This window comes from Myotis lucifugus, unplaced genomic scaffold (assembly GCF_000147115.1).
Source record: "Myotis lucifugus unplaced genomic scaffold, Myoluc2.0 scaffold_58, whole genome shotgun sequence".
NCBI lineage: Eukaryota > Metazoa > Chordata > Mammalia > Chiroptera > Vespertilionidae > Myotis > Myotis lucifugus.
In genome coordinates this window covers 4,697,079-4,723,242 of record NW_005871106.1, presented here as the reverse complement: position 1 = coordinate 4,723,242, position 26,164 = coordinate 4,697,079, and the positions used below count along the sequence as shown (strand labels likewise).

General features: G+C 35.0%; 1 protein-coding gene across 7 annotated transcripts in view; it reads left to right on the top strand.

The window, feature by feature from the left end:
* Nucleotides 1–26,164, top strand: part of PPP4R1 (protein phosphatase 4 regulatory subunit 1) — a 56,819-nt gene that overhangs the window by 26,607 nt on the left and 4,048 nt on the right. For 5 of the 7 annotated variants that reach the window (XM_023754254.1, XM_023754253.1, XM_023754251.1 and 2 more), the window contains 7 exons: nt 1,511–1,638; nt 9,073–9,593; nt 14,241–14,413; nt 15,696–15,791; nt 20,155–20,340; nt 21,309–21,470; nt 25,186–25,286. In XM_023754254.1, the coding sequence (XP_023610022.1) occupies nt 1,511–1,638; nt 9,073–9,593; nt 14,241–14,413; nt 15,696–15,791; nt 20,155–20,340; nt 21,309–21,470; nt 25,186–25,286 (1,367 nt within the window). The remainder of the gene's footprint in view (nt 1–1,510; nt 1,639–9,072; nt 9,594–14,240; nt 14,414–15,695; nt 15,792–20,154; nt 20,341–21,308; nt 21,471–25,185; nt 25,287–26,164) is intronic. The other 2 variants (XM_023754252.1, XM_023754255.1) reach the window with 2 other exon arrangements.

Genomic DNA, 26,164 nt, shown 5'->3' with positions numbered 1-26,164 from the left:
CCCTGAGCTGGCCTTGGTTCATATACTCAGACTCTCAACTTTTTTACTGAGCTTTTGTGGATTTTATTGACTGGATATTACTTAATTTGTTGTTCGCCTTTAGGGCTTTTCCAGAGGTGTTGAATGGAGGAGTTTTTTTCCATTTCACTGGAGAGTGTGGGCCAGTGGAGTTCCTTATGCTGTCATGCCAGAAGTTGATCTCAGGATCTCACTACATCCATTTTCAAAACAAAATTTACATACAGGAAGAGACTTAAGCCTTAGTACTATTTTAATGTGTTTATTATCATCTTGTATAAGATTATTAGAAAGGACTTTGTAGCTTATTTGAAGTTTTTATTTTGAAATTTTAACTACTATGTTAGAGCAACATGTGGTATTTCCTGTTAATTTGGGAAGAGGTATATATTAAAGTGAAGGATTCCTTAAATCTCAGTCATTTGAGGTATCTATAAATCTATGCCTATTTGAGACAAGCTCACAGTTTTAATATCCAGAGTAGACTAAATGCGTGCATATAATTTTAAAAGTTACTTTTGTGCTTTTATGGAAATACAAAGAAGAAAAAAAATCTAAGTTAGCACACACTATTCTTTTTGCTATCATGAGTGTAATTCTAGCCTTTTTAAAAAATCAATTTAATAATTTGGTAATTACTTCTCCAAGCAGGTCAATACCAATATTTAAATACCAACATGTATTTATTTGCCTTTGTAAAATTTACACATCTCATGTAATCCTTATTTTAAAACTTGGAAAAGTTATTGTTATGCCTAAAAGGTGAAATCTCAGGGAAATTGGTTTATAGTTTTTCCCCATCATAGTTGTTTTTGTCAGATTGTGTCCATCCTTCTATTTCCTCCCATGAACATCTCCTTTACAAATGCTTGTGGTTTTTAATCATATTTACAGACATAATACAGGAACACAGTATGAAGTAAAATTCTATAACCTTTTCAGTTCTCCTACTTGAGACATTTATTGATAACAGTAATAAATGCTTCCAGAGTTTTGTGAAAAATATTTTAAGTCAATATTGTATTTCTGATGAGTATGTATATAGTTCCCATACATCTGCCTTGCTTCCTTGTAGTGAATAAATTACAGTCTTTCCTATCCTAAAACATTAAACAGATTTATCACATTTTGTGGACTTTATAGCTTTATATTTTCTGTTTGGCATCTTGATTTTATTCATTCTTATTGTTCCTGAGAACACAACAGGACTTTCTTTAGTTTTGTTTCATGTAAATGTTTTATAGGATCTCATATTCATACTCTCATGGTTTAAATATTCAAGCCAGGATAAAAAAGAAAATTGAAAGTAAAAAAGAAAGTAGTTTATAAAGAACATTAAATTCTAGCTGAGGAATGATTTATAGTTCTGAATCTGTGTTTCTTTTAGGAAAACTTTATTATTATCTTAAACATACTTCATTAAGTATGTGGAAAGTAGATTGTTAATAATCCCATATTTTTATGTTTCATGACTGTTTTTCTTTTCTTCTAGGTTCGCCAAGCAGCTTTTCAGTCTCTGGGACCTTTCATATCTACTTTTGCTAATCCATCAAGCTCAGGCCAGTATTTTAAAGAAGAAAGCAAAAGTTCAGAAAATACGTCAGTAGAAGACAAAAATAGGTATAAATTTTTAAAACTTTGCTTCCAGTTTTACTGCCTAGGAACATTTTCTTTTTCATTTTCACTATTTTATAATAAGTTCTTTTTGGAGAATTTTCTGTTTCTCTTGATTATACAAATTGGTAAATATTTTTATAGTTCTAGTTTTAAATACATTTGTTAAACGTTTTGGTTGCTTGTATATTAAATGAGTAAATGAAGATGCACGTGACACACTTAGTTTGAAGCCAGTCACATGGAAAACTATAAATGGTGGATTCAATAGTAGTTTGGAATAAGTTTACTTAATAAATTATTACCTAGGAAATAATCTGTTGACATTTAGAATATATGAGGTAATGGTTGTACAACTTAAAGGGTTTGGTTTTTTAAGGAATAAATCCTAACTTAGGTATATATTTTAGTATATAGTCCATTTCTTACTATTATTTTTCCTTCCAATCAGTTATTTAATTGTGGATCTTGGATTCTCTGTCTACAGAATGATGATTGTAATCTCAGTTGAGGAGGAAAGTATTCTAATGATTAGCACCGAATTTCTGTACTTAGTAACTAGAATATCAATTTTAAGTGTATTAAACTAATAGGGCAACAGGTTTTTAAATGAAACTTAGAGGACAACTCATTTTTATTTTTAAAATTTTTGCATTTAAAAAATTTAATTGAGTATAGTTTTTTTTTATTATATTACATACTTAGGGAAAAACAATTCAAACATTACTTTAGTGCATGGGAATTAAGCACAAATTTTTGCAGGTGTACATTTGAAATAATTGAATACCTGTTTTTGAAACAGCCCCTACTATAATGCTTGAGTTACCATAGTGCTTTGTCCCTCCCTTGTCATAATGCTAATGGACATTTTCTTCTGTAGGTCTTGATACTGTGATATTTGCTTTCTTGGTGTTTTGATTTGGCAGTTCTTCCTTTCTTCTCTGCTGCCTTGTTTTACCTTTTTGCCTGTTCTCCTACTGTCCTGCTGAATAGCCAAACAAACCTGAGGTACTGTTTTTTGTAAAGGAAGAAAAATCACTCTAAACCTGCCTTCCTAGCAAGCACAATCAGTTCTTTCGAAAACAGCTGCTGCAAGGAATTTGACAAAAATACTGATTGGGGGGTGGGGGATGTTATCTGCTTTTCATTTTTAAAGTCAGTATGTATTTTCCCTATCTAATTGTACAAAGGCTATGATGTAACTTATTTATTTTTAAAACTGGAGACAGTCTAGTAAGTGAAAATAAAAATTTACAGAAAATTGCATAACATAGGGATAAGGAAACTTTCTGTAAAGGCCAAATAATGTTTTCAGTCTCTGAGTGTGTAGCAGCCATAGGCAGTACATAAACAGATGGGCTTGGCTCTGTTCCAATAAAACTTCATTGGCAAAAATAGTTGCTGTGGCTATCACGGCCAATAGTTTTGCTCACTGCCAGTATTGGATGTTATTGGAAGAGCTATTTAAAGGTAGTTATCTTTTAGCTACAAACCTTAATTTCTCTTCCATTGTATTTTGAGGTATGTCTCAATGTCAAGCCAATACTATTTGTAATACTGGATTTTCACTATTTTATATGACTTTATTGAAATGTGTTAATGGTGTAGGGGAGAGAAGAAAGAATTCCTGACTAAGGAAGTTTGTTAAAAACATTGTAAAAACTTTTGTATAGTTTTACTTCCTAGCTTCAAAAAGAGTCGTCCTATATATTATTAGTCTCATAACCATTAGTTTGCCCTCTCTTAAATACTGCACTGGCTTTTGTTTTAAACTGATGTTTTATTATTTAGGATTGATTGATTGAGCAAAAATTAATTGAGCACCTACTAACAACCAGCTACTGTAGATAGAGAACTTGATACCTGTTCTCATGGTCCTCTCAGTTTCCTAGAATTCAGATTTCTCAACTATGTTAAAAAAATAAGGTTTTGGCAATGTATTTCCATTACTACTTATTTATTATATATTGTTTCATCTGACCCTGGAAACATTTAATATCATTTAAGTGTTTGAAGAATTTATTAATTATAAACATCTAACTTTATATACAAAATTTCTCTTTCATTCACCCCAGAGTAGGCTATTTCAATGGTTCTTTGAAGGTGTTAATAAAAGCTACTTTAGAAGGCTATTTTCAAACTTACATTTCTAAATTATGTCAAACCAACAATTACATTATTCTTTGAACACATTGTTCTTTTGGTTCTCCATGCTTTCTTTTTGGGAAGACCTGCTGTTCCATTTGTACCTTATTTAACAAAGTCAGTGTCAGTGTGTTTGCTGTCTCTAGACTCACTACCTCCAAGAATATATCCCTGCATTTTTTCAGGAAATTCATAGCTTTTGCATCTTGGCTGTCAATAGGACTGGAATGAGAATAATTTTTAGTCAGGTCTTTTTTTTTCTTTCAATTTTAAATGTAATTTTATTGTTGATAGTATTACAAATATCTCCCATCCTCCCCTTCCACCCTCCTCCCAGTCTCTTACACACCCCTATCTTTTTAATTGTGTATTTCTGTATGTCATCTAATAGACTACAAGTCCATCCTGTGTAGCAGTGTGGTTTTTTATCTTCGTACTCTTAACACCTTCTTTTGGTCTGGCACATAGTTGGCACGTAATAAATTTTGAGTGACTTATTATAAGGAAATATATTTAATTTTAAAAATCCTTAAATAATGAGCCACTTATGCTAGTTTTTGTCAGTTTAGGTTAATGCCAACTATGTGAAAGTAATATTGTTATTGGTACAAATTCGGAAATATTTCACAGTTAAAACTTCATTTATTTAATTCACAGCACTTGAAAGATGTATCTTGGAGAGTGCTCTTTGCTTTTATCTTAGGATACAGTGTATCTTTAACCATCTGTTCTATAGGTCATTTTCTCCTTGAAAAATGGGTACAAGTACTTATTTTCTAGGCCCACGGTCTCTAGTCAGGAACTCTGAGAATATTAATCATAAACTAAAGGAAACTTAAGGTTCTTTTTGAGAGAAATTTCTGGCTTACTCTCTGGTGCTCTTATTGCCTACAATCTCTTGGGAAATAATTCTCATTATGCAGAACCATGTCTCCTCAATTTTCAAGAAATGTTTGCTTGTATAATGGCATTTGGAAGTCTTGATAATTCAGAATATCAGAATTTTGGCATCTAGCAGCTTGATCTTGCATTGACTCTTATCCAGTTCTAGGAAAAATCTGTATTTATTATTATTTTTAATATATTTTTATTGATTTCAGAGAGGAAGGGGAGATAGAAACATTATAATGATGAGAGAGAATCATTGATTGGCTGCCTCCTGCACAACCCTACTGGGGATAGAGCCCTCAACCTGGGGCATGTGCCCTGACTGGGAATCAAACCATGACCTCCAGGTTCATAGGTTGAGGCTCAACCACTGAGCTACTCTAGCCAGGCAGGAAAATCTGTATTTAGAGAACTTTTATTTTTTGACAATTTGAAGCAACTATAATTCATACATGTATAATTCTTCCCAAAATTTAATACTAGGAAATCTTTTTTTTTCTTTTAAAAACTGTACAAACTAGTAATTTTACATTAGTCAAGTAGAATTACTTGGCTGTTCTTTTTGTTTTTTAGGCTAAGGATATTAAAATGTAGTATTCCTTTTTTAAAAATGTGTTTTCATTGATTTTAAAGAAAGAGGAAGGGGCGCGGGGGGCGGGGGGAGAGAGAAACATCAATCTGCTGCCTCCTACATGTACCCCAACCAGGGATCGAGCAGCAGCCAGGGCAAAATTTAATATTCTTAATTAATTTTAATATTAAAATTTAATTTGAATGCTAAGGTAAAAATAATGTTCAAGGAACTTCATGCCCTTGGAATAGTGGTATATACTTAATTGCATTCTTTTTGTATATTTTAAATGGAACTTTCTAAAATTCATCAGATAATAGTTGAAGTATTACAAGTTTTACTCATTTGCTCCCTACCCCCACAAAACAATACCTTGTTACTATAATTTTTAAAATTTAGTTTGCATATCAGAAAAATTGCAAAAATAAAAGAGAATTCCATATACCCTTTACTCAGATTCCCCAAATGTCAACATTTTACCATATTTGCTTTATTATTCCTTTTTTCTGAGTTTTTGAAAATAAATTTTAGACATGTGAAAACTGTTTTACTTTTTTTACTTTCTTAAATATTTTACTGTGTATTTCCTCAAAACATAGACATTAATATATAACCACACAGTCTAATTACCAAAATTAAGAAATTAGTGTAGATACAATACTGTCGTCTTAATCTAAAGACTTTATTCAGATTTTACCAATTATTCCACTAATGTTCTTTTTTTAAAAAAAAAAATGTTTTTATTGGTTTCAGTGAGGGGAAGGGAGAAGGAGAGAGAGGTAGAATCATCAATGATGAGAATCATTGATTGGCTGCCTCCTGCATGTCCCCTACTGGGGATTGAGCCCACAACCCAGGTATGTGCCCAGATCAAGAATCGAACTGAGACCTCCTCATTCATAGGTCGACAATCAGTGAGGCACATTGGTGAGCCACTAATGTTCTTTAAAACAAAAGAAAAAATATATTTTAATAAGAACAACATAATTGGAAAATATTACATAATTCATACACATATAGAAGACATTTGTTTTGCATAATAGCACTAGCTTTAAGAACTCTTTTGGAGAGGGAAAGGATCTTATAAGCCATCTAAGCCAGTTCCTCATTTTTATGAATAAGGAGTACATGAGGAATGTGAGTCCCTAAAAGGCTTGGAGTTTTAGATTAATGTAGTGCCAATACTAGGATAAGTATCTAAGAACTTGCAATTCAGTCTTTTCACAGTTGTAACAGAATTTTATTATGTGTGCATACTATATATTTTACAGTTAATAAGAGTGGAAGGGGAAAAATAAAAACGAATGGGAGGGCAGCACCAGAATTTAAAATGTCACTGTGTGGCATATTTTCAGATGACTTAGTAGATATTTTTATCTCTATTTTAAAACTTTTTAAAAATAATTATGTGTTTTTTAAAAGTGTTTCTGATAATGTGAACATTGCTATTAGATAAAGCCGCATCAGAGGAAAGTTGATACTTTCATGAGACTGTGTATGGTTGACTATTAAACATGTATGGGATTTACGTAGGTGTTAACGTTACCTTCCACTTTTGCATAGTTCTGGCAGGCCTGCTGTTTAATATCTTTCATTGTGTGCATGTAAAGGCACATGATGTTTCAAGGGAACAATTTTAATTCTGCCCCCCTCCCCCCCCCCACATACATACTCATCTTACAAATTACCTACATATCCATTCTTCTCTCATGTTTCTTAGAGTTTTCTCTTCATCTATCCATCTGTGTTCTTGAGCCCATATTCTTATTGCTTTATCATTATTTCATCATTCTCCTATGTCTCCAGTTCCCTCACCTCTTAAAACCCTTTCTTTAAGCCTAAAAATATACTCATCTTTACCATTCCTTATACAAGAAAAATGCCTTCACTCTGTGTTATTCTATGTTACTGCTGTGTTTTCCTTCATTCAGATTTCTTGCCTTACATTTAAGCCCTACACATGTCCCTCTGACTTGATGACCTCCCAATCTGTCTCCAGTGTCTGACCAGTTTCCCATGGACATCACCACCACCTTTGACATAGACACCTAACTCAGTTTATCCAAACTGGAACTCATTAGCTTTCTCATTGAATTGTTCTTGCATTTTCCACTTTTAGTTGGTGCTACCAGTATCTAATCAGTTGCTCTAGCCGGAAATCTGGATATCTTCCCAGATTCCTCCCTTTGTTTCTCCAGCATGCAGTAAATGAACAAGTCCTATTGGTTTTATCATCATTGAATGTGTTTACTTCTACTGTAACCCCAAAGACAGTGCCTTCATTCAGAAAGTCATCACTGCCTATCACCTACTCTTTTATGTTTCCTGCCTCTTGTCTCACCTCCAACCAATTTTCTGTACTGCTTCCAGAATGGTCTTTCAAAAATAACATCTAAAAATGTACGTCTCTTAATTCCTACCTTATTTCCTATAGCCCATACGATAAATTCCAGAGGTATTTAGTATGGAATACAGTGATTTCTGCCAAGTTCTTCATCCTTGTCATCTATCATTTCTTTCTTTTAGCCATAATAAACTCATTGCTCTTTTCTGAATGTGTTCTACCACCTTTATCACCCTTACCTTTGCATATGCTGTTTCTTCTTTCCATACATTTTCTTCCCCTTAGCCTCATAAACATTTATTGGTTCTTCTAAATACAACATATCATTTCCTCTGAAGCCTTTTAATTTCAACTCTCATTTCTATCTCCTGTGTTCATTGTGCATACTTATATATTTACCATGCTACCTGACAACTATTTGCTTATAAGTTTTTTTTTCTATTTGCTTCTAATTGTAGTCTCATGAATAAGATCTACATTTCACATATGAATCCTCAATATCCATTTTATTTCTGGTTCCTAGTAGGTGCTCAATAGATATTAGTAAATTTAATCGAGTCTAATAAAATGTAGGGAATAAACATTAATGTAGTGCTTTAGTTTACATAATGAATGGTGATAATCTGTGGTCTTTAGGAATTTGTACCATCCGTCTTTATCAATTAAGTCATGGCTCCATTTTGGTAAAACCTATGGGAGTAGAGCTGGAAAGTGAAAAGAGCTGGAAGAAATAAAAATAACTTAAAACACTTGAGTGGATTTCTATATATTTTCTGAGATAGTAAATAAAATCTTTTGTAATGCTGTGTAGAGGTTTTTTTATTTTTAAATATTTTTAAAATTGATTTTAGAGAGGAAGGGAGAGGGAGAGATATAGAAACATCAGTGATGAGAGAGAATCATTGATCGGCTGCCACCTGAACGCCCAAGATTGGGGATTGAATCCGGGCATATGCCTAACCAGGAATCGAATCATGACCTCTTGGTTTATAGGTCAACACTCAACCACTAAGCCACGCCGGTCAAGCTTTCTTTTCTTTTTAATGTAAGCAAATAGGTTTTAATTCTCAGCTTCTCATTATGTCATTGGAGCAGAGTGGCAGTGCCATAATCCTAAAAATCAAATAACTTTAAAAATGTGTCTATCTTAAAATGCATTGTAGGACTTTACCTTCCTACTATTTTTTTAATTATTGAAATTATCATGGTATTGTAGGACTCCCGGATTCTTAAATGTTATCGCCTCCAACTAATATCTAATGCTTTAATATCTAGACTTAGGCTTAACAGATGTTTACATCTCTGAACACAGAACAACTGATGGAAAAAGAAGCATTATCAATAATTTATGCAAATTACTCAATATGTATGGATGCTCTGTACTTTGTAATATTTAGCTTGTTTAAATGCTTTATGTAGTATCTGTCATTGATTTTTTTCCAGTAATTATTTTTATACTTTCATTTTTCCCCCACAAATGAAACAATAAAAGGATCAGAGATCAAGAAGTCCCAGAGGATGTACAAATCAGGCCAGAGGATGTTCCTTCAGATCCCAGTATTAGTAATTCCAGTGTCAAACTGGGAAACATGGAAGATCATACTGAAACAACTAGGAAATCTCCAGGTGAAATAAGTGTTCCAATGGACAGTTCTTTACTTTGTACTTTGTCCTCAGACTCTCATCAGGAAGCAGCTAGTAATGAAAATGATAAAAAACCTGGTAACTCCAAATCTACATTACGGCCAGAGATTGGCACCAGTTCACAAGATTCTGCTCTCTTAGATCAGGAATTATACAACTCTTTCCATTTCTGGAGGACTCCTCTTCCTGAAATAGATCTAGATATAGAGCTTGAGCAGGGCTCTGGGAATAAACTCACCCCAGAGAGACCAGAAGAAACACCTGAAGCAACCATACCAGGTTCTTCAAACATCACTATGGCCACCAGAAAGGAACTTGAAGAAATGATAGAAAATCTAGAGCCGCATATTGATGATCCGGATGTTAGAGGTATGGAATATTTAATCAAGTTCTTTATTCTAAAGTTGGTATAAAGTGTTTGCTTACCTTTTTTCCAGAAAAAATAAAAAATGCCTTCTCAAAAATTTGATCATTGTCATCATGTCTTGTCTTGATAACTACGATATTTTTAGGTAATTTCATTTAGATAAGCTCATCACTGTGTTCCTAACTAGTATTTACAGAATTGTTGATTCATAAATCTCTAAAATTTTCACAATCATTCAAACAGTGTTTTACATTTACGGTTTTAAATATTGTCCTGCCTTAACTATTTTGCTCTAGGTCTCATTAGCTTTTTCATAAAATAGCAGAGGACGCAGTGTTTTTAAAGGAAGGACCATGCGTTATTAACAGCTGACAAAAATTACCTATTTTTCTGTGGAATATGATGTGTTTTAAGAGCTGTAGATGTCTGTCTATAAGAGTCAATTAGCTTACTTTCTCAGTTTTGACTTTTTTCCATTGGATTACACATTTATCTACATTATTTCCTTGTGAATGCAGCCATAAAGTTGTACTGTGTTCAAATCAAAAGTTGCCTCTTATTAAGTGGAATATGTGTTCTCATTGTATGGGAACCAGACATCCTGAAGCAGTCCTATTCTACTTGCTGAGGCTTGGGAAGTGATCAGGCCAGAACCTGAGCAGATGTTATCTTTCTGCCGCTTTGAAGACTAAGGCTTCCTAATGACTCATAACTTTACTCAGTGAAATCTGAGATACTATTTAAAACAATTTTGACAAATCCTATAATTAGAGGTCTTTAGAACTTATATCTTTTTGTGGATATTTTTTGGCCTTGTTCTAAAACCTAAAATTTATAAACTATTGTTTTGCTCAATGTTAGTAAATACCCATTTTTAAAGCAGCTAAAGCGATAACCTTCAGTATCCTTCTAAAACATACAAAACCTTGTGTTCAAACTTTGAAAATTGCATTATAGTGGTTAAGTTAGCAGTTATCTTTATTTGGCTTTAATTTATCATGATTTTTAAATGATTTCCTATTATAATTTTACATTTGGAGGAAAATGATTTGATTAAAGGCAAATTCATATCCTTGATTGTTCAAAGTTAATTTAATTGGAAAATGGTCAGTTTCATTCTTTCTTAGGTTTATTGGGACATAATTTATATCAGTAAAATTTGGCCTCTTGAATGGACAGTTCTGTGAGATTCGACAAACACATACAGTTGTGTGTGACCACCACCTCAGTCAAGATACAGAACAGTTTCATCACCAGAACATTCTTTGTCCCCCTTTATAGTCAGTCCTTTCTTCCATGCCCAGCCTCTGACAACCTCTAATCTGTTTTCTGTCCCTATGATCTTGCTTTTTGTAGAATGCCACATACATAGAATCAAGCAGTAACATCTTTTTTACTCTGTCACGTAACATAATGTGTTTGAAATTTATCCTTGTTTCATGTATCAGTAGTTCATTCCTTTTTGTTATATTCTGAAACAAAAGCAAGAGCCGAGGAGTGAATATTTTCAATAGCATATCCTATTTTTTATCTCTCCTGGTAGATTATTTTTTATGAAAACACTAAAGGCCCAGTGCATGAAATTTGTGCCCTTGGAGTGGGGTCCCTCAGCCCGGCCTGCGCCCTCTTTCAGTCCAGGAGCCCTTGGGGGATGTCTGACTGACAGCTTACACCTGCTCCCTGCGGACATCCTTAGTGTAGCGGAGGCTTCTGGCTAAGCGGCGCTCCTCCTAGGGGAGCACACTGACCACCAGGGGGCAGCTCCTGCATTGAGCGTCTGCCCCCTGATGGTCAGTGTGCATCATGGCGACCTGTCGTTCCACTGTTTGGTCTATTTGCATATTAGCCTTTTATTATATAGAATTACAGCTTCACTTTCTTTGTTCATTCCTCAATTGTAGCTTCTGTTGTTGATTTTATTTACCCTGTTGAACCAGCATTCTGCATTTTACGACAACTTGATGATGTAACAAGAACTACATCATCAAGTTTTGTTTTGTTTGATAAATTAGAATATTCACCAAAATCTTGTCTTTGTATTCTCCCTCCATTTCTCTACACTCTTCCACCCCCAGATGAGGAAAATTGAGACACAAAGAATTACACCTAAAACTAAGGATGCTCATAGCTGAGGATAGTCAACTCTTGATAAATGTTTGTCTTTACAGCTTTCAGCTTTTTGTTTAAATAAATTTCATTGTCATTTAATAACTTAAGTTTTATTCAGTTGATCAAACTTCAATAACTTTTATACTTTGTTTTTCTAATACTCCATTTTTATGGGAAAAGGCTGTAAGCCTGTTCTGGGAATTCTCGCTGTGTTTACTACAGTACCATCTAGTTTTCTGACATGGAGTAGGTACTTAACAAATACTGAAATATTGAATAGCTACTTTAATTTTTTTAACAAGCTAAAATGATATGCATAGTTTGCTTTTTAAAAAGACCTACATGTACATATAAGCTTCAGTATATGACTCTGCATTTCAGAAGATGGCTAATACTTATCATGTTTGGCTTAAAATTGTATTGTAAATTTACAGGCTGTAATTGAGAGATTTCAACACAAATACTATATTGTGATTTAATCAGTTCTCTTTCTGATTTACCTTTTAAACCTACCATGTTTTAAATTTGTCATGTTCTTGCCCCACTGGTATGTCTCAGCAGTTGAGTGTCAGCCCATGAACCAAGAGGTCACCAGATCTATTCCCAGTCACCTGGTCAGGGCACATGCCTGGGTTGCGGGCTCAATCCCCACTAGGTGTCGGGCAGGAGGCAGCCGATCGATGAAGTTCCTCTCTATCACTTTCCCTTCCTCTGTTTCTAAAAATCAGTAAAAACATAGCTTTAAAAAAATTCAATTACAAAAAAGTTTCAAATTTATCATGTTCTTTCTATTTATAAGGATAACTTCTATAACATAGCCATTTATTTATTTATTTATTTTATCATTACTTATTGAGCACTTACTATATTCCTGATACTCCCCTAGTTACTAAATATATAGCAGCAACAAACCAGACAAAAATCCCAGCCTCAGAGAGCACAGAAGGTTGGGACAATACATTAATTGCCTGTGTCAAATGGTCTATCGTAAAACATAGCTAGGCAGTGCTAGGGATTTCTGCTTTGGCTACAGAATTCTTAAGCATTTGATTTCATTGAAATCTGAGGGCATTTTTAATCCATGTTAATTTCATAGTTAATTGAAAATTTACTATGCCTTAATTTTCTGTATGTTAGGAGGTGTTTTGAGTTTTTAAAGGCATATACCTTAGTTTTGGATGTTTTTTCTTTTCTAATCTGCCATCGTGGCAAATTGCAGAAAATGTCTACTTTTTGGAAGGGCAGAACTTTAAGCCAAAATTGGAAACTAAATTCTGACCAGGGGCTAAACTTCAGCTTTACAAGCTTCTGTGCCACTTGTTCTTTCCCCTTATCACTGTTGGGTGGGGCATGTCATGGAGGTGGGGTGGGGTCAGGAGGGAGCAAGACTTGGGTTTTTTAAAATTTTAAAGCAGCCCTTGCTTCCCAATTTAACTCACCTTCCTTGAAGCATTGATGATTTTTAACTTCCTTGTAAGTTTTTGAGCAAAAATTTTAAATGTTTCCATGGACAATAATGAGATATTCCTTTTCAGAAAAAGAAAGCCCTTTCTTAGTTATAACAGAAATAGATCCTACATGAAAGGCCAAAAAGGGAAGTAGTAAAATATGAAGTAGGTGTAAGAGATCCTCTTTTCCAAAATACTTACCCAGGGAATTTGAGGCTTTTCTGTTTTTGTCCAGGACATTTGGGATTGCCAAGCTGATCCAGGATTGAATTTCAGCAGTGCCCAAGTAGAATTATTGATGCCAGCTTGAGTTACCACAGCTAGGTTCATAGACTACAAAAGGAAAAATGGCCCAAGCTCACAAAATATAGATTTCTTTCCAGTTTAGGCCCAATGAAAGAATTGGGCCCTTTTGGCAGTCATGGTCAGAAAAAAATGATTTATCTCAGTTTTGAGTCACTTTCATAAAGAAGGTATAACTCAAAACTTAGTGCTACTTGCCAGATTTAAGAACTTGGTAAGTTGTCAGTTTGGTTTGTTGTAAACAAGACAGTACTCATTTGGGATCTGTGTTTGGGGCAAGTCATTGATTTCATTTTCAAAAAGAATTAGAGAAAAATTGGAATAAGATATGAGATGTTTAAATGTAACTGCAACAAAAATCTTTGTAATTGCGATTGTTTTATGTTGGCAGGGTTTGTAAAGTGACTGCTCTTCTGCTAAAATAGCTTAGTAAGTAAGTCTTATAAGTTCAATTTATGCACTACCCAAACATAGTTAACTCACACTGAAATTGACTCCTTTTAATAAATTGGAGGTACCTCCAAAACTAGATAGCATTTCTCTTTTCATACTAACGCAGAATAATGTACAGTAGTGGATAAGCATTTTTAATCTCATGAAAGCATATTAGTTTTCTACTTTTTCTCTTGAAGGACTAATGATTTACCATGTAGAGGTTTTTTTTCCAGCTTTTTGGTGGCAGTGTCAAAAAGTACACATTTCATTGATAATATATAATGCAAATGGAGAAACACTTGCAAGCACATTGTAATTCTGCCACTTACTATCTTTTCCCTATTCTGCCTGTAGCACAAGTGGACGTGCTGTCTGCCGCGCTGCGAGCTTCCAATCTGGATGCTCACGAAGAGGCCAGCGATACAGAAAAGAGAAGTGATGTTCAAGATGAACTGTGTGTCAGTGAGCAACCAAACTGTAAAATAAATCATGATGCCTCCGTGCCTTTAATCAGCGATGCTGTTGAGGTAACAAACTCAGTAAAGTGTTTATCAAGTAAGAGTAGTTTGAATTAGAAGTGTTCATTGGGGAATAGTTGTAGCTAATCACTTTCTAGTTAGTATATTCTGTTTGTTGTTGATTTTCTTAGCTCTACCTTTTGCATAAAGTAAAAGTAAATGTCACCACATCCTATCTTTGTGACTGGTGATATGTTCAGTGCTTAGAAAGTAAATCCTAATCCTGTCTACATGACCATTTTAGTAGCTTCAATGTTAATGTAGCTTACTGCAGTGAAATAGTCTTACTGGAAACAAAGCCCTTTATCAAGAATAATTAACTCTTCCCTTTTTTTTTTGGAGAGGTGCTTTGTTTCTGATCGGACCATTTCACTGCAGCAAGCAACACAGTATTCTGAGCAGAAGATCAGGACTTGAGGCCATGTTGCGGAGGGCCAGTGGCATTATCTGGACTCTGGAGTGTGAGGGTGGGTACTGTTACTAGCATCATTTTTGCTGTATACTTGGAGCTGTTCTGTATGATCCTTCCTTAATTTCCTACCACATCCCACCAAGCCAGCATCATTTGGTATCAGTATTTCTGATCCCTTGTTTTTATAAACAGAGAAGAACTACACCCCTGAATGCCAGAATCAAATGGTTACAGACAGAGTGGGTTGAATGAAAAGCTCAGGCAAGAGTACCTACGTACACACAGTGGGGATGGCAAGAGGGTTTTTAAACTTTAGTGGATTTCTGTTTTGTTTTTTGGTTGATGACATCTAGTATATTAGAAATTTTGTATAATATCGTTGGTTCAGAATGAATCCCTAACCACGATTATCATTGGAGATTTGAATACTGTGCTATCTTTGCATTTTGGAAGGTGTTCTTTTTATTTTGGGGTTGTTTTGTGTGGGTTTTTTTTTTTACTGTTAAAAATGTGTATTTGTGAAATTAGAAATAGCCAAGACTAGAAACAGTGGAAGAACTTCATATGACATCCCAAGTCCTCTATGTACTATTTTATAAACAAGCTAATTTTAAGTATTTGGGACATTCCAAAATTAATTCTAAATGCTTAATTACTTTTATTCTGAAATTCTTTTTCATACATGTAGCATCCTATTCAGCAAGTTTGATTTAAGGCAGGGGAAGTTCTTAATGAAGCCTTATGTATATTTATAAACTTTTAAAAACATGAAGAACTTATATGTATTTATATCTTTGGCAGTCTCAAACGGTAAGATAGTTTAGATGAAGGAAACTTAAAGACAGTTCAACTTTTTAAGTAAATATTTTTTCCTAACAGAACATGGACTCCACCCTTCGTTACATTCATAATGACTCAGACTTGAGCACTAGTAGTAGTTTCAGCCCTGATGAGGAAAGAAGACCTAAAGTACAAGTAAGTGACAAAGGTGCTTTCTTCGGTGTGGCTGTTGTTAATTCCTCTTGTAAAGCTGCTTTCCACTGAATTTGTTCTGTTTTAAAAATTAAGACTAATATAGCATGCTTTCTTTTTTCTTTTTTTATTAAATGTATTGGGGTGACATTGGTTAATATGATCGTATAGGTTACAGGTGTGGATTTCTATGTGACAAGACCTGTATGTTGCACCTTGTGCCCACCACCCAAAGTCAAATTTTCTCCTGTCATCATATATTAGGACCCTCTCCTGTCACCATATATTAGGGTCTCCTTCCCTTTGGCAACAACCACACTGCGGTTTGTGTTCACGAGTTTTAGTTTTATGTCCCACATATGGGTGAAATTATATGGTTCTTAGCTTTTTTTGACTGATTTCACTTAGCATAATATTTTCAAGGTCCACCTATGTTGTGGCAAATGGCAGCATTTCATCCTTTGTTATGGCTGAGTAGTCTTCCATTGTGTATATGTACCACATCTTTATCCAGTCCTCTATTGCAGGACACTTTGGTTGTTTCCATGTCTTGGCCACTGAATAATGCTGCAGTGAACATAGGGGTGCATTTATCTTTGCAAATACATGTTTTCAAGTTTTTTGGGCTATATACCCAGGAAAGGGATTGCTGGGTCATATGGTAGGTAGCTGTATTCTTAATTTTGTTAAGAACCTCCATACTGTTTTCTATAGTAGATGTATCAGTCCATTCCTACCAGCAGTAAATGAGGGTTCCCTTTTTTCCACACCTCTCCAACATTTGTTAGTGCTTATCTTGTTCATAATAGCCACTTTAATAGGTGTGAGGTGGTATCTCATTTTAGTTTTGATTTGCATTTCCCTAATTGCTAGTAAGTTTGAACATCTTTTCTTCTATCTATTGGCTGTTCATATGTCTTCTCGGGAGTGGTATATTTTCAGGTCCTCTGCCCACTTTTTGATTGGGTTGTTTGTTTGTTTGTTTGTTGAGTTTTCTGAGTTGTTTATATAATTTGGAAATTAAACCTTTGTCAGAGCTACTGTTTGCAAATATTATCTCCTATCTGGCTGTCTGACTCTCTGTTTTGTTGTCAGTTTCTTTGCTGTGCAGAAGCTTTTTAGTTTGATATAGTCCCATTCATTTATTTTTGCCTTTACTTCCCTTGCCTTTGGGGTCAAGTTCATAAAATGTTCTCTGTGACCAAGGTTTATAAATTTGGCACATATATTTTCTTCTATGTAACTGATCAGTAATAAGAAAATGGAAACAACCATCAAAAGCCTCCCCAAAACAAAAGTTCAGGATCAGATGGCTTTGTCAGTGAATTCTACCATTCAAAGAAGACTTAAAACCTATCCTCCTCAAACTCTTCCAAAAAATTAAGAGGCAATACTTCCTAACACATTTTATGAGACCAATATAACCCTGATAGCAAAACCTGGCAAAGGTAACACACAAAAAAGAAAACTACAGACCAGTATCTCTGATGAATACAGATGCAGAAATCCTAAACAAAATACGAGCAAATAGAACACAACAGTACATCAAAAAAATAGTATGTCACGATCAAGTGGGATTTATTTCAAGGACACAAGGATGGTTCAACATATGCAAATTAATCAGTGTAATACACCACATTAACAAAAGAAAGGATAAAAATCATATGGTCTTATCAATAGATGCAGAAAAAGCATTTGATAAAATGCAACATCCATTTATGATTAAACACTCAGTAAAATAGGAATAGAAGGAAAGTACCTCAACATAATATCATAAAGTACCTCAGCTAATATACTCAATGGGGAAAAACTGAAAGCTTTTCCTCTAAGATCAGGTATAAGACAAAGATGTCCACTCTCACCACTCTTATTCAACATAGTTCTGGAAGTCCTAGCCAGAGCAATAAGGCAAGAGAAAGAAACAAAAGGCATCCAAATAGGGAAGGAAAATGTCAAACTGTCACTTGCTGCAGATGACATGATTCTATAGAGAGAGAGAGAACCCTAAAGACTCCACCAAAAAACTGTTACGGTCAAGTTGCAGGATACAAAGCCAATGTGCAAAAATCCATGCCTTCCTGAATACTAACAACAAAACTTCAGAGAAAGACAATTCTTTTTACAATTGCAACCAAGAGAATAAAACACCTAGGAATCAACGAAGAATATGAAAGACCTATGTACTGAAAATTAAAAGCATTATTAAAAGCGATTGAAAAAGACACAACAAAATGGAAAATTATTCCATGTTCATGGATTGGAAGAATCAACATAGTTGAAATGGCCATATTGTCCAAAGCAAAATACATATTTAATGCAATCCCCATCCAAATCCCAATGTCACTTATTAAACAAATAGAATGGAAATCATCAGATTTGTATGGAACCACAAAAGACCCCGAATAGCCAAAACAATCCTGAGAAAAAAAGAACAAAGCTGGAGGTATCACACTACCTGACTTCAAATTATACTACAGAGCTATGATAATCAAAACAGCATGGTATTGGCAGAGAAACAGACACACAGATCCACATGTATATGGACAAATGATTTTTGACAAAGCCAGAAACACACAAGGGAGTAAAGATAGTCTCTTCAATAAATGGTGCTGGGAAAACTGGAAAGCCACATGCAAAAGAATAAAACTGGATTACAGTTTGCCCCCATGCTTTCAATAAGAAAATTCAAATAAGAATAAAATATAAGCAAAAATATTTCTCTACTCACACCTCTTACCCCATTTTTCATTCAGAATAATCACAGTTTCTTCTGTATTCTTTCATAAATTTATTGTGGATATATAAATATTGTGGGTTTATATGTATCCTTTTCTGTTTTTCAAAGAAAAATAGAATCATATTATCATACCAAGACATTTCATCATGCCTAAGTTGCCAAGAATTCTAAGATACAGCTTGATTTTAGAGATGAAAACATGAAAAAAAAGGGAGGGGGGCTTAATAAAGTGCCATCAATAACAAGTGGCACTCCAGTTGTAGAGATTTTAAATGTGGGAAAATATGCTTATGGAATCATCAGAACATGATAGTTTATGTCTTGCCTTTTGTTTCTTTCTTTTTTTTTTTTTTAGTTGTATCTTGGAGATCTTTCCATTTGAGCACATAAGGACTCCATTGGGAGCAGGTGCTATATCTTCAGTAGTCCCTCACATGCTTCCAGGTCTCATTGCACTGTCATATTACAAGCAGTGTTACATTCATAATGATTATGCATGTTATTTCCTTCTAGGACTATAAACCTTTTTTAAAAAAATATATTTTTATTGATTTCAGAGAGGAAGGGAGAAAGATAGAAACATCTATGATGAGAGAGAATCATTGATCAGCTGCCTCCTGCATGTCCCCTACTGGGGATCGAGCCCACAACCCGGGCATGTGCCCTTGACTGGAATAGAGTCCAGGACCGTTCAGTCTGCAGGGTGATGCTCTATCCACTGAGCCAAACCAGCTAGGGCTATAAATCTTATTATAAGTGGATTTCCTAGGTCAAATGGTATATATTCTTTATTTTTGTTGGTTCTGTTTATTAAAAATGGAATCGGTCTTTTAAAAATGTTCACAGTCTTTTAAGTATGCTTTTACCACATATTGGAGATATTTTCAAGTCAGTACATGCAGATTGTCTCATTCTTTTAATGAATTTATTTCCATTTTAATTTATTTTTTAAAAGTAGATAAGTTTACATAGTTCAAAATTTGTAAGGTACAAAGGCATTCAGTGATTTTTTTTTCCTTCCCAGTGTTTCTCCTACACCATCCATTTTGCTTCCCCCAAACCAACCAGTTTCACCTTTCTTTTTGTATATCCTTCCAAAGCTATATTATACGTACCTAACCAAGATTGTATATACATTCTTCTTTGTCTCACATTTATATAAATGGCTAGCTGTGTATACACTTTAAATTTTTATAGATAATTGGTAAATTTCCATCTGAAGGCAGGTGGTGGTGGTGTTTTTTTTTTAAAAAAATACATGTTGGTAATAGTGTATAAAAGTACCTGTAACCACATTCACTAGGTTACATCAACCTTTATAATCTTTGCTTACATTGAAAGGTGCTGGTCATATTTTTAATATTTCTTTTAAACTTAGAAATCAATTTTAATTGTCCTTTAAGCTGTTTTCTGTTTTAAGATCTTATTCATTGTTTTTCCTCTAGAGTTGCTTTTATTTATATATGCATTCTCCTCAGCATGTTTCTTTTCAGTTATATAACTGAAAATTTCAGATTGTTTTTTCTTTACTATTTCAAATGCTATGTTAAATTCATATATTTAAAAATAAGTTCACCTAACTTATATCTAAACTGCTCAAAATGCATCCCTGTCCTGTCTCTTCATTAGGACGTTGTGCCTCAAGCTCTATTAGATCAGTATTTATCTATGACTGACCCCTCTCGTGCACAGACAGTCGACACTGAAATTGCTAAGCACTGTGCATACAGTCTTCCAGGCGTGGCGCTGACCCTTGGCAGGCAGAACTGGCACTGCCTACGAGAGACTTACGAGACTCTGGCATCAGACATGCAGGTGAGTAAAACAGCCAAGGCATTAACAGCATGTGCATATAGAAGGCACAGTGTGTTGCCCTTCAAAACCCAATAGAATTTCTGTTCATGTTCTAGCAGGTACTTGGTATTATAGGAAATTATCTGCAGAAGAGCTTGAACCAAAGCACTTTCTTTTTACATTGTTCAAGTTCCACAGTTTGGTGGCTTCTTTTTTATCTAAAGTATTAGAAATGATCACATCTGACATGTCTAAGTTCCTAATTTATAAATGTATTATTATCTAAAATTTATGTGTAGATTAATTCTTAAAACTATAGGATCTCATTTTCTCCATAGAAGCAGTGTTATAAATGCTTCTATTTAAAAACCTTGATAGAGCCCTAGCCTGTTTGGCTCAGTGGATAGAGCATCAGCCTGTGGACTGAATGGTCCCAGGTTTGATTCCGGCCAAGGGCACATACCTGGGTTGCGGGCTCAATCCCCAGTAGGGGGCGTGCAGGAGGCAGCCGATCAATGATTCTCTCTCATCATTGATGTTTCTATCTCTCTCTCCCTCTTCCTTCCTCTCTGAAATCAATAAAGAAATATATTTTTAAAAAATAAATAAATAAAAAATAAAAACCTTGATAGAACTGTAGTATTATTAACACTGCGGAGTTTTGAGCTTGGAGTGCTATGAGCTTCGCTGCACAGGTGGGAGAAGGTTAACAATGTGTGCTTGCATGCTCTTCTCTGCACCACACACCACCACACCCTTGGAAAGAGACAGAGTGTGAAACATTGACCCTTGGTAATGTGTCTGGATATCTGTGACTTTTTGTGGCTCTGGGGTTTGTTGACTTAACTTCCTCTGCCACAATTTTCCAGAGGAACTGAGACCTTAGAAAGCGAAACTGCCGATAAGGGGGAACTACCGTATTGTCTAAAAGTTCAAGTACTAAGTACTTTGTGTTTAGCTTACTAATGCAATTATTTTTATTTCTGCAGTGGAAAGTTCGAAGAACTTTAGCCTTCTCCATCCATGAGCTTGCAGTTATTCTCGGAGATCAATTGACAGCTATAGATCTGGTTCCAATTTTTAATGGATTTTTAAAAGACCTCGATGAAGTAAGGATAGGTGTCCTTAAACACTTGCATGATTTTTTGAAGGTAACTTTAAATTCTTTTGCATAAAAACACACTAAAATTCCACTGTAAATCTAAAATATTAATTTTCTGCTACTACCAAGATTAGTTTCTGTACGTTCTATAGAAGAAAATGCATCCAGGAGTTGATGGTGAGCTGTGACTTAAAAAAAAAAAATCCCATTCTAATCATTTTTGCTGGTGTCATTTTAATTTTTAATTAAAAAAAAAAATTGTGCTGCCCTGATCAGTGTGGCTCAGTAGGTTGGAGTGTCGTCCCATACACCAGTAGGTGGTGAAATCAGTTCCCAGTCAGGGCACATCCCTGGGTTATGGGTTCGTCCTCCAGGTCAGGGGCAAGTGCAGAGGCAACCAATCGATGTTTCTTATATCAATGTTTCTCTCTCTCCTCTCTCCCTCCCCACTTTCTGTCTCTAAAATCCATTTTAAATAAATACACTAAATTTCATTTTTAAAGATTTTAGAACATGTTTATAAATATTTGTACTTTTTCAAAATTAATGAATTGAATATGTGTAAAAGATTTTCATTAACATTAAGTTTAGAGGTTTTATGGGTGTTTCAGAAGAATTTAACCTTAGTCCTCACTCCTTTGATGTGGGATCTTTGGTGTCTGAGGTGAACAGCCCTAACTTTACAAATTGCTTGATACTGGCATACTGTTGTTAGACTTTAGCCTTGAAATTGGCACTCTCGTAGTTCTTTTTTTAAAAAATTTTTTAATTACACTTTTATAGTCAATATAAATTTTATTAGTCTCAGGTGTATAGCATAGTGGTTAGACAATCAAATACTTCATAAAGTGTTCCTCCAGTATTTCCAGTACCCACCTAGCCACATAAGCAGCAATTTCAACCAGTGTGCCACAAAGAATTTTTAAAACATGCAAATTATGTTACATTACATAATTGGTCAAGGGCACTGAGAATAAAATACCTAGGAATCAACGAAGAATATGAAAGACCTATGTACTGAAAATTAAAAGCATTACTATTTGGTCGAGGGCACTGACCTCTTTTCCCTTAGATCAGTGGTTCTCAACCTTCCTAATGCTGCGACCCTTTAATACAGTTCCTCATGTTGTGGTGACCCCCAATTTCATTGTTACAAATTGAACATAATTAAAGCATAGTGATTAATCACAAAAACAGTATGTAATTATATATGTGTTTTCTGATGGTCTTAGGCGACCCCCGTGAAAGGGTCGTTTGACCCCGAAAGGGGTCGTGACCCACAGGTTGAGAACCGCTGCCTTAGATTGTCAAATAAAAAAATGACAGTAGCCAACACAACAGTAGTCATCTAATGTGAATGAATCAAAATTATACTCATTTTTTTTGTCATATTGGCACAAAATCTATTTTTTGATGTGCTGCAGAATCGTAGTAATTAATTTGTATGTGCCATGCGATGAAAAAGGTTGAAAATCGCTGACATACATAGTTATTACAATATTATTGACTGTATTCTCTATGCTGTAACTTTATATCCCATGACTGTTTTGTAACTCTAAATTTGTACTTCTTAATCCCTTCACCTTTTTCACCCAGTCAGCCCCCCACCCTCCCCCCGCTTTGGCAACCAACAGTCTGTTCTGTGTATGGTTTTCTTGTAGTTCTAAGGTTTGAGGAATTACCTTGTAATCCTACTTTTTTAAAAACATTGATACCATGTTGTTGTATTTTATACAGATTATACTGAAATTTTTCTAATTTTCCTAATTAATGTCCTTTGTGGCTATTTTTTCCTCAATTCAGAATCCAATTAAGAATTGCATATTGAATTTAAATATCATGTATCTTTAGCCCCCTGAAATCTAGAATAGTTTCCCTGACTTTTTGTTTTTAATGACATTGGCATTTTTGAAGAGGCCAAGCCAGTTGTTTTGCAGAATGCCCCTCAATTTGAAATTGTCTGATTACTGTTACACAATTAGATTCAGATTAAACAGGTTTCCTTTGCAGGAATATTACTCATCTCTATAGGTCAGCAGGTGTTTTCTGAATGCATCATATCAGGCCTAACATGATGTTAGCTCTTGTGATTACTGGTGACACAGTCCCGTCACTTGGTTATGGTAGTTTCGGCTCACTTCCTCCATTGTAAAACAACCTTTCACCTTTGTGATTAGTAACTTCTTGATGAGGTGATCTTTCAAACTTTGAACATCTTTTCCCCCAAATCTTTCACCCAGTGCTTTTTTCATCCATGCATCTAAATGAGGTTCTTGCCTGAATCAGTTGGTACTGTGTTGGCTGTAAAGACTGATTTTCTGTTTTTATAATTCCTTCTAGATTTATTAATTGCCTTTCTCATGTAAAGATAACCTTTTTATTTCTTCCCCTTTTTGGAAATATTTTAGTATTTGTGTGATCTCTAGAATTACTTTTTTATGTAATGTAACATAATCCATTTTTGTCATTTGTTTTGAACGTTAAATTTGACTAATTTGATATTGTTATCTCTACTTCTAGTCTAATACCTTTTTTCACTTTATATATTTTTTTCTTGATAAAAACTTTTGTTAATAACGTTAATATATTTAGTCATTTTTTTTCAGTTCCACTACATATATGAAATAGTTTCAGAATTACTCCACTAGTAATAATTGCGGCATGAAATCAACTAAGTCATGTTTAAGATTTCCTTCAGCACTTTCTATCCTTAGAACACAACCCATGAAGATGTATGGTCAGAGTACTAAGTTCACTCTGTAATTCTTATCTATTTATGTACCCTTATGTTTATTTGCTTCTATTTATATAAAATTTTAGGGTTTCCCCCATGTTGACTATAAACCTACTTTTAAATATTTGTAGAGCAACTATCAGGAAAGGGTGGGGCAAAAGTAGGTTTACAGTTGTGAGTACACAAAACAGTTTATTCTTATACTAGAGGCCCAGTGCACAAAATTTGTGCACTGGTAGAGTCCCTAGTCCTGACCGGCGATCAGGGCCGATCTGTGGGGCAACGGGTGGGGTAATCGGGGGAGCCCTTGCTGGCACAAACCTTGGCCGGCCTGGCGCCAGCCCCGCCCCCCACTGCCACTGTCGGTGGCCTCCCTCTGCGGGGCGACCAGGGGGGTGTTCGGGGCCCCCTGCTGGCACCTGCCTTGGCTGGCCTGGAGCCTGCGGGCTGGGGGCAGCTCCTGTGTTAAGAGTCTGTAAGAGTCTGCCCCCTGGTGGTCAGTGCGCATCATAGCGACCGGCCGTTCTGCCATTCAGTTGATTTGCATATTAAGCTTTTATTTTTTATATTAAATTATTTTTTTCTATATGAACAACAGTAAGCCGACTTTTGCCACCACCCTGTATTTATTGAACACCTGTTATGTGCCATCATAGTGCCATCTGCTGGGCATATATATGTGAATAAGAACATAATTTCTGTCTTCAGAGAGTTCATGATAATGAGGGTGTCATGTGAATAAAGTAGATGTGCTGTAATAAAGCTATGCTGTGGTACTGTAGAGTTCAGTGGAAGTCACTTGCTGGCTCAAGAAACCTTTGAAAAGAGAGTAATGACTCTTAAAGGTAAAGGTAAATGGGATTATCAGGGAAAAGAACCTAATACCTATTTTTAAGACCATTAAATGTATCTACTGAATGTATTCTGTAAAAGAATTAACCATATCATTTATAGTCATTTTTAAGCAGTCTAGTAAAAGAAGTAATGTCTGTGCTTTGTCCTAGTGAATTTGTTGTTGTTGTTATTTCAGCTTCTTCATATTGACAAAAGAAGAGAATATCTTTATCAACTTCAGGAGTTTTTGGTGACAGATAATAGTAGAAATTGGCGTTTTCGAGCTGAACTGGCTGAGTAAGTTCTGACAGTTTATTAGACTATGTTTTGGAAGGGTGTGTATTTATTTTAGCTTTTCTGGGTTCATTACTTTGTGTAGATCCAATTTTCTGTCTGGTATCCTGCTCTTTAACATTTCTTGTAATGCAGGGAATTTTCTTTGCTCTTATTTATCTATTTTTAGTCTGTTTCTCTCTCTCTTTTTTTAATTGTGGTAAAATACACATAACCAAAGTTGCAGTTGGTGACATATATTATGTTAACAGTATTATACTGCCATTACCACTCTCTAATTCTAGACCATTTCATCATCTCAAAAGGAAACCTTCACCCCTCTCCACGCCCACCCATCCTCTAGCAGTCACTAACCTACTCTCTGTCTCTGGATTTGCCTGTTCTGAGCATTTTATATATAGAATTATATAACATGTGGCTTTTTGTGTCTGGCTTCTTCACTCAGCATAATGTCTTTAAGATTTATTCACAGATTTGTTCTTATTGTAGATCTTAATCTCAGCATACAATTTTTTTTTCTTACTAAATCAAGAACTTTCACTTAAAGGAAGCACTTAACAGCTTCTCCTTGGCATATCCGATTTGCCAGCATCACTACTCTTGTGCTTTGGGACCAGTAATAAAGTTAGGGTCACTTGGACACAACAGGCTCTGTGATGCCTCAGCAGGCAGGGTGAGAATCAGCTCCTAAGTGACCAACAACAGGTGGGCAGGGTGTGCAGTGTGGGGATGCTGACAAAGGGATGATTCAGCCCCAGGCAGGCAGGAACAGGATGGCTCGAGATTTCATCACACTACTCAGAACGGTGTGCAATTTAAAACTTATGGTTTCCTTAATCCTGGAATTTTCCATTTAATATTTTTGGACCATGATTGACATC